This window comes from Otolemur garnettii, unplaced genomic scaffold (assembly GCF_000181295.1).
Source record: "Otolemur garnettii isolate 467f Iridium unplaced genomic scaffold, OtoGar3 scaffold00022, whole genome shotgun sequence".
Classification (NCBI taxonomy): domain Eukaryota; kingdom Metazoa; phylum Chordata; class Mammalia; order Primates; family Galagidae; genus Otolemur; species Otolemur garnettii.
Genome location: NW_003852417.1, coordinates 21,303,078 through 21,319,105, shown reverse-complemented (window position 1 = coordinate 21,319,105; position 16,028 = coordinate 21,303,078). Strand labels below are relative to the sequence as shown.

The window sequence follows — 16,028 nt, the reverse complement described above, 5'->3', positions numbered from 1 at the left end:
TTTTTTTTTTTTTTTTTTTGGTCATGACAGCAAAGGCAAGCTTTGAGATCATTTTTCTTCTGATGTTCACTTAATTTATTCAGAGCTCATCTATCCAGCTTGTATACCTTGACAACATGTTTCAAATGGTCCACTATTGCTGGAATAGTAACATCAAACTTTGCTGCTAATTCATGCAGAGGTTGAGATGGATTTACTTCCACTACAACTTTCAGCTCATGATTATCCATCCACCTTTACAAAGCATCAGAATAGAACTCTCAACCCATCAATGTACTGTGCATTTATTAGCACATCCTTCCCAAACACTTAGTATTTCCAGCTGTCTGTACTGCATTGGTTCCATTGATGGAACTCATATTCAAAAATAACACAAATTTTTTACTTGTCCGTGGTTTCACAAAAATTGCTCTAAAAAACAATTTGAAAAATAATCACAAGCCAAAATGTGTGTTTGAAAGACTGAGGACATACCTTCACAATCAACTTAAAACAAGAAGAGACAAGGTGAAATGTCAGCGATATCAACTGTCAAACTTAATACTTAAGGAAATCTGACATTTCATACTTAATAACCTAATACAATTTGGAGATACTAGGAATGGACTCGTGTTAGAAATCCTCAAAGGAAGAATAATATTTGAAGGTTAAAGACAAGAGCAAAGCATAATAAGTTCTAGCCGGGACAGTTTAATAGACATAATAGTTTGGTTCACACTGCATGAAGGGGACTTCCGAGTGGTAAAATTTAAAAAGTACATTGGATCTCTTCTTGGTCTCTTGGCTGACATCAGGTGTAAAAAGTACATTGGAACCATATTCTTGGTCAAGAAATATGGAAATAACAATGATATTTTAAAAACTTTCCTTCCTGGAAAAAAGACCTACTTATTCTTTAATTTTCAGCTCCTCAGTGTCACTTTAAGTAAGGACAGGCTCTTCTTTCTTTATGTCTCAAGATATTTTCTATTCACATCCAAGTCATTGAGGCCACTACAGAAATGTAAAAAAGTGGGATGTCTGTAAGAGATGTTTCCCAAGGCAATATAATACAATTTGGTGGTTGAATGAAATGAAATAGAACATAAAAATAAGATTTTTTAACAAACTATAAGAATACTTGTATCGTTTAATTCAGTAACTAGACTGGGAATTTATCCTAAAGAAATAATCACAGATGTGGATATATACTTTGGTATAATTCATAAAGGTGGAAAATTGCAAACAACTTTAATTTTGAACAACAAAGACTAAATAGTAGCCCCTCTGACAGAATAACATACATACAGTAACATATCATACTTAGGAAAAATTATGTAAGGATGAAGAGAAAATGTTCATACTATACTAAGTTAACAACTTTATAAACAGGACATATGAAGGAGCTCTAATTTTGTCACATGTATGTGTATGTCTACATGTTGAAAAACAGAAGCAGACTGTATGCCAAAAGCTGAATACTGAGTATTTCTGAGAAGTGATTAGTAAGACTAAGGGTACCTTTATTTTCTTCTTTAGAATTTTCCACTATTTTTTATGATACATATGTCTATTTTAATAAAAAATGCTATTATCATATTTTTATAGAAAGTGAGCCACTGTTAAATCAATTCATCAATGTTTGAAATTCTGTTGCAAAAAGAAAGAAAAAGAATCACAAATTGAAAGAATAGTTTAAATGTCATTTTTTTGTTTGTTTGTTTTAAAGACAGGAGGAATATAAGAGGAATTGGTAAAAGTAGGAATCTAAAAAGAAAATGAGGTTTACAAAGAGGAAATCCTTTATGCAGTTACTGCTGGCTCTACTACGAATTTTGTTTAAATGGGAATCAGGGAGAAATCTTGGATGGAGATAAAAAAATTTGAAGAACTCTACAAAGAATAAGTTTTTGTAGCATTTGAAAAACCACAGACTACTCTACAGTGGAAAAGAGCATGGGCTTTAGCATCAAACCTGAGTTTCAATCATGGGGCCGATGCAGCCAGTCTGAGCTTGGACCTGATTATCTGTGTTTTTGAACATCTCCACAGTTAATTCCATTGCAGTAAACAAACATGTATACGACTCTATGCCTGCAATGTGCTAGGTACTTGATAAATATTATGTACAAATATAGGGCTTCTGTCATTTTTAAGGCTGTCATAAGACTTTTTTCACGAAACACAATGACAAGATCTGTCACAAATGACTAGCTTAGATTTTTTGCTGTTGGAAGTGGGGGAAGGAGGACTAAAATGAACCAAGAAAACAATATAATTACCCTTTATGGTCGAGAGCAGTAGCACGACATTTGAAGATTCAACATGAAGAGATCCTAAAGGTCACTGACATATAGTTATGTGTAATTTTGCTGTGGCAAATTTGATTAATTTCTGCTTCATAATGTGTAGGTCACCAGGTCATTTAGGTGATCTGTGTGCTTACCAACTCATCAGTATCCAAATCTCATTTAGGTTTTATTGTACTTTATCACTGTAAATACATAAAAGATTTCTTCCTTATAAAATGGCCTCAAAAGAAAGTCAACTGCTAATCTACGAAGATATTTGCAAATCTGGAGAAATGGAAAAGGTCTCAGAAAATATTCTAGCAAATGTCAAAGGTCTCTGTACAATCACATCTTTTATAACGTAAGGGAAAGAAAGGTCTTATCCTATTTCATAAGTAGTTTCCCGCAATAGAAAGCCACATGAAAAGGTTAGAGTGCATAATATATAGTGCACTGAATATTTCAATAATTTGTCTGCCTTTCTTCCTTGCCTCCTAAAACATGTGGCTGTAGAAAGGGTAAAGGAATGCAGATCTGGGAGAGGCCTGCTAACCAAGATGAATGCAATGTAAGTGTCCTTAGGCTCCCTCTCAAACAATAGACTGGTCTATAAGGGGGTAACTGTGCGCTAAGCAAGGAAGTTCAAGAAATTAAAACGGGCTAACAATGCAGTTGAAGACTGAGCTGTCTATGACTGGGATACTGCTTTTATTTGGTAGGTAACCACTAGCATAGTCAGAGCAAATGAGAATTACTGTAGACCAAAATGAGAGATACCAAAACAAGACTACCAGATAATACATTTGTAACTGGGGTGTTAAATCAGCAATTTTCTCCCCCTGAATACAGAGTGAAGAGTTTTGTTCAAGTGTGCTGATCCAAATTGTCTAGTGGGAATTTAATTTAATTTTAATTTAACCCTGTATCCTTTAGAATAGAAAATGCCTTCGTATTTAGAATATGAACTAAATATGTATTAAAATATGCACTGTTTTTACTTTGAATTCAAAAAAATTTCTTTTCAAACCTAAAACTAAAATACAGTAGTACCTCTGTAAGCTGATCACCCAAGGGACTGTAACAAACTAGTCAACATACAGAGGTGGTCAACATAAGAAACTAGACTTACTGTACTAATATGTACATGTGGTGCATGTCTGGTCTATGAAAATTAGGTCAACTTAAGGAAGGGGTCAATGTAGGGAGGGGGTCAACTATGGAGTTTCTACTGTATTTATCTGTGATGATTTAGTTTTAATACACAAAGTGATTTACTTGAGTGACTTTATCTAGAAATGAACAAACTAAAAATATGACCATTTGGGGCAGAAATTAAGTTTTTAAAATTAATAATGGCTCCAAACAATCCACTTAAATAAGTTTTACTTTACAACCACAATCTTCAGCCCAATCAGGTAAGGTTTTTTCCTAGTTTACTGCTCAGGTCCATACTGGCTCTAACTCTGAGCCCTTTCTTGTATTCTTCCACAGTCATCCCCATTTCTTTTCTTTTTTTTTGACTATCCCAATCACATGCAATCTCTAATGCCCAAGGGAAATTCAGCTTTCTACAAGAAGCCTTGCCTGAGCATTTCAATACTACGTGATCTCTTGAACACTCCGATATTCAGCATAGTATCTATAAATTAGATACCATAAAACATAGCACTTGACTTTATTTTCTTGTATTATTTTTAGGTTTTCCATGTGTATTATGTATCCATAACAACTGCAAACTCCCTGAAGACAGGGTTATATCTTAAAAAGGATACCTGCTAACAAATAAAAAGTAAAAGTTTTGTCTCCTACCTCTAGCTACTTTAACCTAATCTCAACTTGTTTCATATGGCGACTAATTATTGCGTGGATACAATTCAGTAATTGGCCTACAAAATGTTTAAGAAAATCAAATAATGGGCAGACCAAAACATTACTGGTTTGAAATCAAAGAGTTGTTACATTATTGTTAAAAATTATGAAGTACCAGAGATAATGAAGAATATAATAATTTTTGGTACAATGACTTAAAGATTTAAAACTACGTAATAAACCTATTATAATTGTATAATTAAAAACACCCACATATACACAAAAATCTTTCCTCATATGAAAGTCTCCTTCCCTTTCTTTTGAGTTTGGGTTATTTTAGAACTGGTTAAAAAAAAATTATGTAATCACATATTGAAAGGTTCTGTGATTAGAGGTACATATGAAATAATATCCCTGGCAAATCTTTACCAGTATAATACATAATACTCTGAGAAGAAAATGCTAGAATCACTATGTCGTCTTACTTTTCAGATGTAAGAAAAAAAATATTCAACTCAATTAATATTGGTTGAGGCTTTATTGTGTGGAAGGTATTCTATATCTACAAAAAGACAATAAAGCAAGTATAAACATGGTGGAAATCAGGTACTCAGGGTAAAGTCACATGTTTGGTGTTATATTTTAGGATATGTGTGTATTGTCCAAGTGTTCCTAATTTTGGTGAAATATATTGTCAGCAGAAGCACAAAGACTATTTTCCTTGTTTTGCACTTCCATTTATTCAGTACTTTCTGCTAAAACTTTAAGCTTCTTGATGTTCTGAACTACTTATTTGCCCATTTGTTCCACTTACCCAGTAGATGGCAGGGACATTGAGTTTAGTTACAAGTATGAACATGTTACTTTGTTACTTTGTTTTCCTATATGGAATATTTATTTACAATGGTCATTTCTTTTAACAGCAAGTTTCCTTTCCACACAATTTACTTCTAAAAGCAGATCTAAGGTCTAAAGATAAGAAAGCTACACTGAGCCCCTTTCTGAGTTTTGGATTCCTTTTATAAAAGGGCACTCTGGACTAGATGGCCCCCAAGATCTTCTTTACCTCTGATCCTTAATAAAACTTTCCTCTCTTTGTTCACTTGACCCCTACCCAGAAAGGAGACCGGCCCTCACTCTCCTGCTGGTGCCTTCTTAGCCTCTGCTTGCTTCCCCTGTCGTCTCAGGCTGCATCATGACCACCATCCTTCTATTTCTTAAAGAAAATGATTCAGCTCACTATTGTTAAAAAGGTACTTTATGATTTGGAGACTTTGTTAACTAAAATCATACTATAAATATAAGAGGCAACAAGTTATAGTTAAAGGAGCATGGGCTACTCAGTTAGACAAACTCTGTTCTAAAAACTTTGATGAAGTTCTTAACCTCAATCTCTGCTTCAGTTTTGTACTATGAGTTATATATTAATGATATCTACCAGCTAGGTTTGTTGCGAGAACTAATTGACTTTAGGTACATAAAATAATTAGCATAATGCCTAATACTTAGAAAGCAAATAATGTTAGGTACTATAACTACTATAATCATCTTCATATTTTTAATTTTTATCATTATATTCTACTGGTCCCATCCTAACTGAAGTAAATGGAATAATTTAACTGTCATTTTCTAACTGAAACAAAAGGAATTACCTAATTGTGTTTCTCTTTTTTACTGATAGAGGCGGGGACAATCAGTTGCCAGTCTGGCAGGAAAATTACATATTGTGGTTGACTAGTACTCTGAGTGATGACTAAGTAATACACATTAACCAAAGTTATAAATCAGTTTGCTACTAAAATATTTTCCATATTTCAAAACAAAGAGCTTTACAGATATATCCTTATCCTCTGTAAAATAATCTCTTGATTACCCGGCAGGTATTTAGAAAGATTTTTTTTTTAGGAAGATCTTCATTAACAAAAGATGTGTCCCATTAGCAAACTTTTGTTAACAGAGAAATCTAGTAGGTGAATGTGTTCCATTATGTCAAAAATATTGTTAAAGGAATCATTAAATACTATAAAATAGAAAATACCGTTAGATGAGAAGGGTGAGTTTAAGGGAGATGCCATAGTTAATGGTATCACATTTTTTTAAGAAAAGTGTTACCAATTTTTTTGGAGACTTTCCATTACACAGACATAAAGAACTGGGTTTCTCATGAGGCTTCTGTGGGCAGATAGACACTCACTAATCACATATTATAAGACTGTCAAACTCACAAGTCCATGTCATATTAGTTGTAATCTCAGAATTTCAAAAGCTAAACTAATTAATAGTAACAACGCTTTTGGCTTACCATGCCATGTGATTTTAAATTGAATGCAGATATTTCTTTACAATCAGAGTACTTAGTTGTAAAGAAGCTTCATTTTGATGAAGGTGGTACTTTGTATCTTAAAGCACATTAAGCCTTAAAGCAGCCAAGGGTGATATCATTTAGGGAAGAAGAACCCTTATACCTCTTCTTACACAATGGTTGGAACCCTTTTCCTGTATGCACAGTTTTATGACAATGTAGCAATTACCAGAAGAAGGTATTAATTTGTCCCACAAATCACCTTTATAAAATATGGCTTGCTAGAAATCAGAGTGGAGAGTACAATGTGTAAACAAGATTCTTCCACGAGGTCACTCTGGGCTTTGAATTATTCTTAAAAAATAAACACTTTGGTATGTATGGCTATATAAACATATAAATATGCAGAACTATAATAAAAATACAGCTGGATTTGTATATAACAAAAATATCAAAACAGAAACATTTAAATGGGTGTGATACCATCAGTGGAATCACCCTGTCTTCACATGTCCTTGAAGAGAGATGACCTGAAACAAGTGTGAGCTGGTAGTATGAGTCACAAACAAACCAGCAAGCAGAATCACCAGGCTTTGTTCTGGACTTGAGTGACCTATGGAAACCTACTTACCACAAGGATACCAGTTCTATTTAACTATGAAATGGAGGCAACAGTACTTGCCTTCCTATAAGCCAGGAAAGTGACTGGAATGTAAAATTATTTTTTGAGCTATAAAGAACTGTAATCATCTAGTGAGAAAATGACAGATTCTCAAATCCTAAGAGCCAAATATTTGATTAGTGTAAGTAATAAGATATTTTTAAAGTAGTTTTCTACTTTGAGAAATATTTAAAAATAGAAACAGTCTAATTATATGTATCATTTTCTGTGTGTTCAAAAAAAGAAGAGAAATTTTACAAATATATCTTTTTAATTTCTAAAGAATACATGACAAAATATGTTAGTATGTGGGCCCAACTTATGATAAAAGTATAGCATCTCATTTCTTGAGATAAAGTGTACAAAAGTGCTTCATAAATTCTAAAGGACTATATAGAAAGTTTAGCAATTTCTGTCACTTCCATTAAAAAGTACACTTTGAGATGGGTGCTTACCTTCTCTTAAACGGTCTACCACAAAAGTAAAGCCTGTAGTTCTTGGATGTAAAACATATTCATATTTCTGAAGTCCATTCTTTTCAGCAAAATCGTTACTTCGAGCCTTGCTGTTTTCTAAACAAATTAGCAGACCATTAGAACCCATAAAATAAAAAGAGAAAAGTGAGGTAAAGGAAGAAGTACAAAATTTCTTTGATTAAAAATGGCAGTTAATTGTTCTGTAATTACCAAATACAGTATATTGACTCAAATGAGAAGACACGAACATTTCAGATGGACTCTTACAATGATCCCAGACCTGTTTGTTGAAATTTTAAAATTTTGTAAGTTTCCTGAAATTCACATTCAAATTCTCAAGATTCTTTAAAAGATTTCAAAAAGTCAACATTCAATGAAAATTGAAATGTAAATAAAATATTAAACAAAAATTTTCATGAGATAGTACTTACATAATAAAATTAAAATACTAAAATATAAAAGGCTAATAAAATAAAAACTAACAAAATTTAGGCATCCAGAAGAAATAACTAATAATCAAATAGATCAACATTTTTTAAAAACCCAGTAATTCAGGCCTTTAGTGCAAAGTAAAATATCTGCCTTGCTCAGGCACACAGCTAATATTACTACCCCAAACCACTCCACAACAGAATAGGCACATGATTAGCACATCATGTACAAACATCTGAACATGGTTTGGCTGAATATAGTTAGAGTCAAACGTATGTTCCAATTGTTGGCAAAACTTCTTTTTCCATTCCATGAGGTAACTTTCCAAGTTCCAAGAAGAACCAAACCCATTATTCAGCAAATACATTTGGAAAAAGTAATGTGTTCAGAAATTTGGCCTCAACTGCTGGGAGAGATCACGAAATACCTTTTGATGACAACAGATGTTAGAACCTACAATCTTCAGCTGTATCCTGAATTTTATAAACTATTATTCCAAGTCACAAGAAAAATACCTACATAAACACAATTTTACCAGGAACAAATTTAAGATCACTGAGTCCTCAAAACCTCTCAAAATCACAGATGCATTCCACAACACTAAAATATTCAAAGAACATTCTACAATAGAGGAATTGGGTCAATAAATAAAGGTCCCCATGCAAGTCAAAAGGAAAGGCCCAACATGTAAGAAGTGATAAGCTCCTCCCACGATCATCTCAGCACATCCTGGATATGGTCCACTGACAGGACCTTAAATGGGATTAGGAAAACAGAGACACCATAAAGATGAGTAGTCAACACTCTTTAGTTTGCTCTTCCAGTTTGTCAGAAGCACGAGGGATTCTGAAGACAGAACTGAATTCTTGTACAATGTGAAAACAAGTATAAATAGTTCTAAAACTAATAGTCATAATGTGGGAAGAGGAAAATAATCAGAGACACTGAGAAACTGAGGCGCAGACCTTTTCCCTCCACCCCCACTTCATCTAGACATGCCCACACTCTGTTATCATTACTAACTATACTAGCAGCTCACTTTCCAACCACAGCCTCCTGTCAGCTCACTCCCTGTAGCTCTCCCACTTCAACACTCCCCCCATTCTCCTAAGACTTCTGGCTACTTTGCTGTTCTCAAACCAGCTGGACAAGTTTCATCCACAGAATCTGTGCAGTTGCTGCTTTTCCCTTTGCTCAGAATGCCTTTCACCCTTTCACGACCACTGCATGTCTGATTTGTTCATTTACTCCTTACTTGAAAAGGGGCTTTGCCTAACCACCTTAAAAATAGCATCGATATCCCTTCAATTACTCTCCATCTCCTTATTCTGCCTTATTTTTCTGCACAGCATTGTGACAACCTGACCTGTTTAAACTTACTAGTTTATTATCAGTCTTTCCTCATCGAGTATAAGCTTCATGAAAGTACAAACTTTGTTTCATATATAAAACTCCAAGCACTCAAATAGTCATTAAAAGAATTAGTTTAATGTAAAAGGATATTAAATTGTATGCAATAAAATTGCTACAACATGGAAACAGCTTTCTTTTCAAATCAGGGAAATGGAACGCAAAATTATGGCTTACTGGGGTGGCACCAGTGGCTCAGTGAATAGGGTGCCAGCCCCATATACCAAGGGTGGCGGGTTCGAACTGGCCCCAGCCAAACTGCAACAACAACAACAAAATAGCCCGGTGTTATGGCAAGCACCTGTCGTTCCAGCTACTCAGGAGGCTGGGGCAAGAGAATCGCCTAAACCCAAGAGCTGGAGGTTGCTGTGAGCTGTGATGTCATAGCACTCTACCAAGGGTGACAAAGAGACTCTGTTTCTCAAAAAAAAAAAAAAATTATGGCATACTAATTGTGAATGTTAATGTTATGTATCAACTTGACCAGGTCACGAACACCTAGGTATTTGGTCAAACATTATTCTAGATATTTTTGTGCAGACACCTTTTTAGAAGATGAGACTAATATTTCAATTAGTTGATCAAGTAAAGCAGATTACCCTCCATAACGTGAGTAGGCCTCATCCAATCAGTTGAAGACCTTAAAAGAAAGATGTGCCCACTTCTCCCATACATGAAAGAAGGAATTCTGCCTTTAGGATTCCACTCTGCAGATTTCAACCTTGCCAAGCCTCCAGAATAAGAAGACCCAATCCCTTCTCTATACACATATTCTGTTGGTTCCATTTCTCTAGAGAACCCTAACTAATATACCAATATGAAATTACCCAACCTTTAAAACACAATTTCACAGACTGTGTGAAAGATTATAATATTAGCTAAAACATGAAAAATATGATCACAATTTTTCACCTTTCATAAGCTTATATTTATGTGCATATATACACACACTCATATATGCCTACGTGCATGTATATGTGTCTGACTAAATGATCCAATATTAAATGTTCATTTATGGGCAGTGGAACTATAGAAATTTTTTGCATACTTCTATGTCTCTCAATTTCCACAGACTAGTATACATTAATTCCATTAAAAAGTCATAGCCAATAATAATATATAAAGATAGAATGTAAAGTTACATTTAAATGCATTAATCTGAAAATGTGCAAGCAAGCTAGATTCAGAATGTAAGGTGAATCATAAAACATTCTCTTGGGCTGAAAAACCCAAGTTTAAACTTAACTGTGGTAACAAAAAACTCCTTTTAATTAACAGAAAATTTCATTCAAATTGGAGATACATTCTTAGCCTTTTTGTCCAACTAAATAAAATTATCTGTATAATAATCGTTTTCTAAAAAAAGTTTTAAAGTTTTAGGATCAGTCTGGTTTCTTTATTTGGCAAATAGTCTGGCTTTTGCAGTTGGTCTTAAAATGTAAATACCATTCAAACTTAAAAAAAGTGTGCCTCCACAATATTTTCTGGTGAGCACTCCAGATTTCCAAATTATTAAAGTTCATCATCTATAAAAGAAACGTGAGAAAAAAGATTGAATAAGACAAGTTTTACACATATATTTTGTGGACTCTTTAACTCTAATATTTGAACATATGAACACCTAATGTACTATCATAGCAGCAACACATGACCTTTTTATCCATTAGCTTTTATTTACTAAAAACTTTCTAAGCTGCCATTCTTTAGTGTATGTTTTGGTATTCACAAATACATCATTTTAGTAAATGGCTTTCTGTACTCTATTAAACGAAGCTGATACTTTAATATCCATACTTAAGTATTATACATTCTAAGTATTATAAAATTTAAATGTCTGTCCATTATAATTTCTTAATGATAGTTTAGTTCTGGGAATCAGTCGACTTACAATAATATATATTCAAGGTTAAATAATAGGCAGCCAATATTGTCCTATTATCCTCTTTAGTACAAGTACCTTTCTAAATATATACTACATAGTACGCATGTATTTTAGAGATTTGCCTAGTATTTCAAATTACCATGTTTCATTTAGCTTAGTTCTATGTGCAATAGATGAGGTAAAGATCTCTTTGTTGGTACCTGTGGTAAAAGTTTCCCAAAACACCTTAATTTCCCTCATTAGCCTATTATGGCTGAGTCACTCATGCACTTAATATAGTAGAACCTCCCTAGTTGGCCACTTCCCTACATTGACCACCTCCTTAACTAGTTTTCACAGACCAGACATGCGTACATAGAGTACAGTAAGCCTAGTCCATGTGTACATAGAGTACAGTATGCCTCGTTCCTTATGCTGACCACCTCCGTATGTTGACCAGTTTATTACAGTCCCTTGGTGGTCAACTTACAGAGGTTCTACTGTATTTAAATAAGTTGTAGTTTTCATCTGGAACTGTCTTTTTGGGCAATGGTTCCGTAAATTACTATGTCCACAGTATGAATCAGGATGTTCATTTACCTGTTCTTCTAAGGGTTGTCTTTAGTCTATTACTAAGGATTTGGAAGACAAGTTCATGTTCTAATGCTCTATACTATTTGTGATTTTTAGACTGCAGTCTCTTTTCCCTCATGTAGCAGACCTTCATCTACTGCATCCTTCTCTGAAATTCTGCTTTCTTGAAGTCACCAGGGTATTAAAGGTAAATTTTGCTCTTTTAGTCCTAGGATTCTACAGACTCTGTTCTCCCCTACCCTCCCCAGTATCAACTAGAGCAGTTCTACTTTTATCCATTTATAGTCTCACATCTAGATAAGGGGCATAATCTGAGAAAACAACCTGTGGTATAAAAACACAAAAACTGTTGATTTAGTAAGGATAACAAACTGTATAGTATTCTTGTTTTTAATCATTGTAAGAATTTCATGAAATCCACTGTCATTATTGGCCTATACAGTTTAGTATCAGAGTAGACAGAAAAGTTATAAACATGTCTTCCTGTGTCCTCTCTACAGCTCAATGGTGAATACATTTTCTTCAGGAAAGGACAAAGCCTTTCCTGCCTATGGTAGGGATAAGGCTTAAATATCTGGAGAAAGGCAACCTTAATTTAAATCACCAGTAGTTGAAATTACTTACCATCAGTTCTTTTTCTTATAAGGAAGTACTTGAGGGAAAAGGGGTTAATGAATAAACAAATATCTTAGAAGAGGACCAGAAAATATATAGAACATGCTGGGCAAATTTAACGTAAAACATGATTTTATTTATTTTAGAGACAGAGACTTCCTCTGTTGCCCAGGGTAGAGTACAGTGCCATGATCACAGCTCACTGCACCCTCAAACTCCTAGGCTCACATAATCCTCCTACTTCCTTAACTTCCAGAGTAGCTATGACTACAGGTATAAGACACCATACCTGGCTAACTTTTCCTTACTTTTCAAAGATTAGGTCTTGCTATATTACTTAGGCTGGTCTCAAAACCCTAGCCTCAAGTGATCCTCCTGGCTCAGCCTCCCAAGTCACCAGGATAATAGGCATGAGTCACTTCATCCAATCTAAAACATGATTTTAAAACTAGGCTTATATAACAATTAAAGTCTAGGGCAGCGCCTGTGACTCAAAGGAGTAGGGCAAAGGCCCCATATGCCAGAGGTGGCGGGTTCAAACCCAGCCCCAGCAAAAAACTGCAAAAAAAAAAACCAACTAAAGTCTAATATTTTAAAGTACACTCTGAGGCTTAAGTACATAAAGCTCTAGTATGGCAAGTGTGAATAGTAATTTTCTTGGGGTTGCCTCTTACAAATTTAATAGGTTGAAAAATAAAACAGCAGTTCTATGTCTTGATGTGCTGTTGTTACTTGAGTGACTTTAGGAGTGTGCCATGAATCTTACTGGTGTTCAGTTACTTCATCAGAGGAATAATTTTAGACTAGATGATTTCTAAGTTCATTCATGTTTTAAAATTTTGTGATCCAACCCAGACTACCTTACCTGTAAGATCAGTCCCTTCTGGGAAGATGAGGAGTTGAAGTGGTTCGTGGATATCACAAAAATAATCAATCATGTCTTCAAAATGGCTCTTGTCATCCTTCCATTTCCTATGAATAAAGATATAGGCAGCAGCCTGCATGGCCCAACCTAGAATCAATTTAATAAGAATTTATATTCAATTTTACTGCCAATATCCACATATTATTATTTTTTTGTTTGTTTTACTATAAATTGTGTATCATAATAAGCATCTCAAGATAGACCATAAATTCAGCACCGATCCTAAGTTAAATAAATAACACATATAACCAGAGAATTTTCTGAAAGGAGTTTGATAATCTTAAGGTTTGCAAAATTCTCAAAACATCCTGTCAAGCCAAAATTAGCTATTAAAACATCAAGGAAAAAAACTTTCCCTAATATTTATACAACTAATCCATCCAAGATTTTATAATCCTAACTAAGCAGCCAAAATAACCAAGCTACCTAGAAGACCTAAAAGGATGGGTGTTGTCAGGCTTACAGAGCAGTCAGCAAAGGATTGTCCTTTAGGTCATGTTACAGCACTGTCTTTAATTATTTCCCTTTCTCTATCACTCAATTTCTAAATGCAACTGCCATTTTCAACACAAGCCAGATTCTATTTTTTTTTTTTTAAAAAAGGAAATTGTGCAAAGGCTACCAACCACATTAACTAGGGTGTACACTGTGACTACATTCTTTTTTCCTGAGGCAAATTAACCTTGCTACTTAAGAGGCAGCCCGAATGAATCCTGTTTTACATTACTGGCCATCTCCTCCTGGCCACAGACAACTGGAACTACTGTGGTAGACACCTGCCTCAAGGCAGCCAATCCATAGTGTACGTTCAAGAGCCCAAGAAGCATGAAAAGCTTGGGACAAAATATCCAGGTTAATTGAGTGTTCTCCCTCAGAAGTTTCACAATGGACAAAGAGCAGAGATAGCTGAGGCAAGAGAAAGATATTAGAGTAAAAGGTCAAGCACTCTAGATGCTGAGCTGAGCTGCCTAAAGCTGATTTTGATTCATAACAAAAGGCAGTTTTAATCTCTACAAGTCCTTGCCAGTCTGTGGATCCAACTCTTGGATATCTATGAGTATCCAGCTCTTTTGCCGTGCATATCTTTATCATATATTCCCATTATTTCAGCTGGTAGGGATGTATGGTACTTTCATGTAAACAAAGAACACCACTAAAACAATAGCTATGATCATTTGTAAACACAGTTGTACCATAAGAATATATAAAAATGATTATTAAATTGTTTGTCAGTGATTTAAAAAATACACATATATACAACTGGAGGAGTTTATTTGAGGAACTAATACTTTCTCAAGTTTACTTGACAAAGTCTAAACTAGAATATTATATTCTATAAATATAAATAAGCACATGCACACAAAAAAATGAACCTTAGTGTATAGGTCTTGCTGATAAGCTTATTCAATTTGGGGCGTGCATGTGGCTAAAAACAGAATTTGAGGTTCCAAATCATTTTCACCTCAGAATTTCAAAACTATTTTCCAATCTTCTATCATTTAATGTGATAAGTAAGATATCCAGCTATATAAACTTGCATATATAACCTTATTTTTCCAATTGAGATAATTTACTTCTTTCATCTGGAACCTTTATGATTTTCTTTTTACCCATGGTTTTATAGAATTCCTTATTTGACATTATATTCAAAGAAAATCCATTGTATTAATCATCCAGCTCACTAATTTGATCTTCAGCTGCATCTGTCCTGCTTGTTGAGTTTAACAATCATATTTTTAATCTTCAAGTTGTTCAATAGGTCTGTTTTCATAGCATCCATTGTCATGAATAAACAGTATAATTAAAAATGCTGATTATTTAATGTTCACTAGGTTCCTGGTATTGTTCTAAGCACTTTCCATTCAATTAATTCTCAAGAAAACATGAATTAGGTAAACTTAATATCCCCATTTAATGGATGAAAAAGCTGAGGGATATTTGAGACCCAAAGAACTGAGAGGTGGTAAAGCCAGGTTTTAACATAGACAGTCTGACCTCAAAGCTGATGTTTTAAATCACTATCCTGAATAGCCTCTCTAAATACATACTTGAATCTCCCTAAGGATATTCATTACTCAAGAGTTTAAATTCTCCTCAGAGCATTATTTATTCCTCAGAGATTAGAACTTCCAATTCCCAGTACTAGATTCTCTTCGAACCAGTACATTTTCCTTGAATGTTTATTAATTCTACACTGTCTTCATGTTTGTAAAGGCTATTCTAGACTGAATAATACTGATAGGTAGACTGTATTTCCTCATTCCAAATGACAGCATCTGTTGTTCCCTTGGGGGAAGGAAGCAATTTTGCTAAAACTTTCTAATATTCTGTATATCTTCCAAAACTTTCAGACCAATTTTTTTTTTAAAAGTTTTGGAAAGACTTTATTGATATACTCAATTCTTCTTCTTCTTTTTTTAACTGAATGGTAACTGTGTACATTAATGCACTTCTGGGGTACAGTGTGGTGTTTTCACACACAATCCGAAACATTTCCATCAAACTGGTTAACACAGCCTTCATGTCATTTTTTTAGTCATTGTGTTAAAACGTTCATGTTCTACTCATAAAAAGATTCACTCTTACCCTTGTAAGATAAACCACAGAAGTGAACCCTCGAATCCCCTTCCCTCCACCCATTATCCCCTCCCCATATCCTTAGGTTGTTATTAG

General features: G+C 34.3%; 1 protein-coding gene across 2 annotated transcripts in view; it reads right to left on the bottom strand.

The window, feature by feature from the left end:
* LCLAT1 (lysocardiolipin acyltransferase 1) overlaps positions 1 to 16,028 on the bottom strand; it is a 187,397-nt gene that overhangs the window by 64,964 nt on the left and 106,405 nt on the right. For both annotated transcript variants that reach the window (XM_003787505.3, XM_023511889.1), the window contains 2 exons: positions 13,296 to 13,442; positions 7,498 to 7,614 (listed from right to left, as the gene is read on the bottom strand). In XM_003787505.3, the coding sequence (XP_003787553.3) occupies positions 7,498 to 7,614; positions 13,296 to 13,442 (264 nt within the window). The remainder of the gene's footprint in view (positions 1 to 7,497; positions 7,615 to 13,295; positions 13,443 to 16,028) is intronic.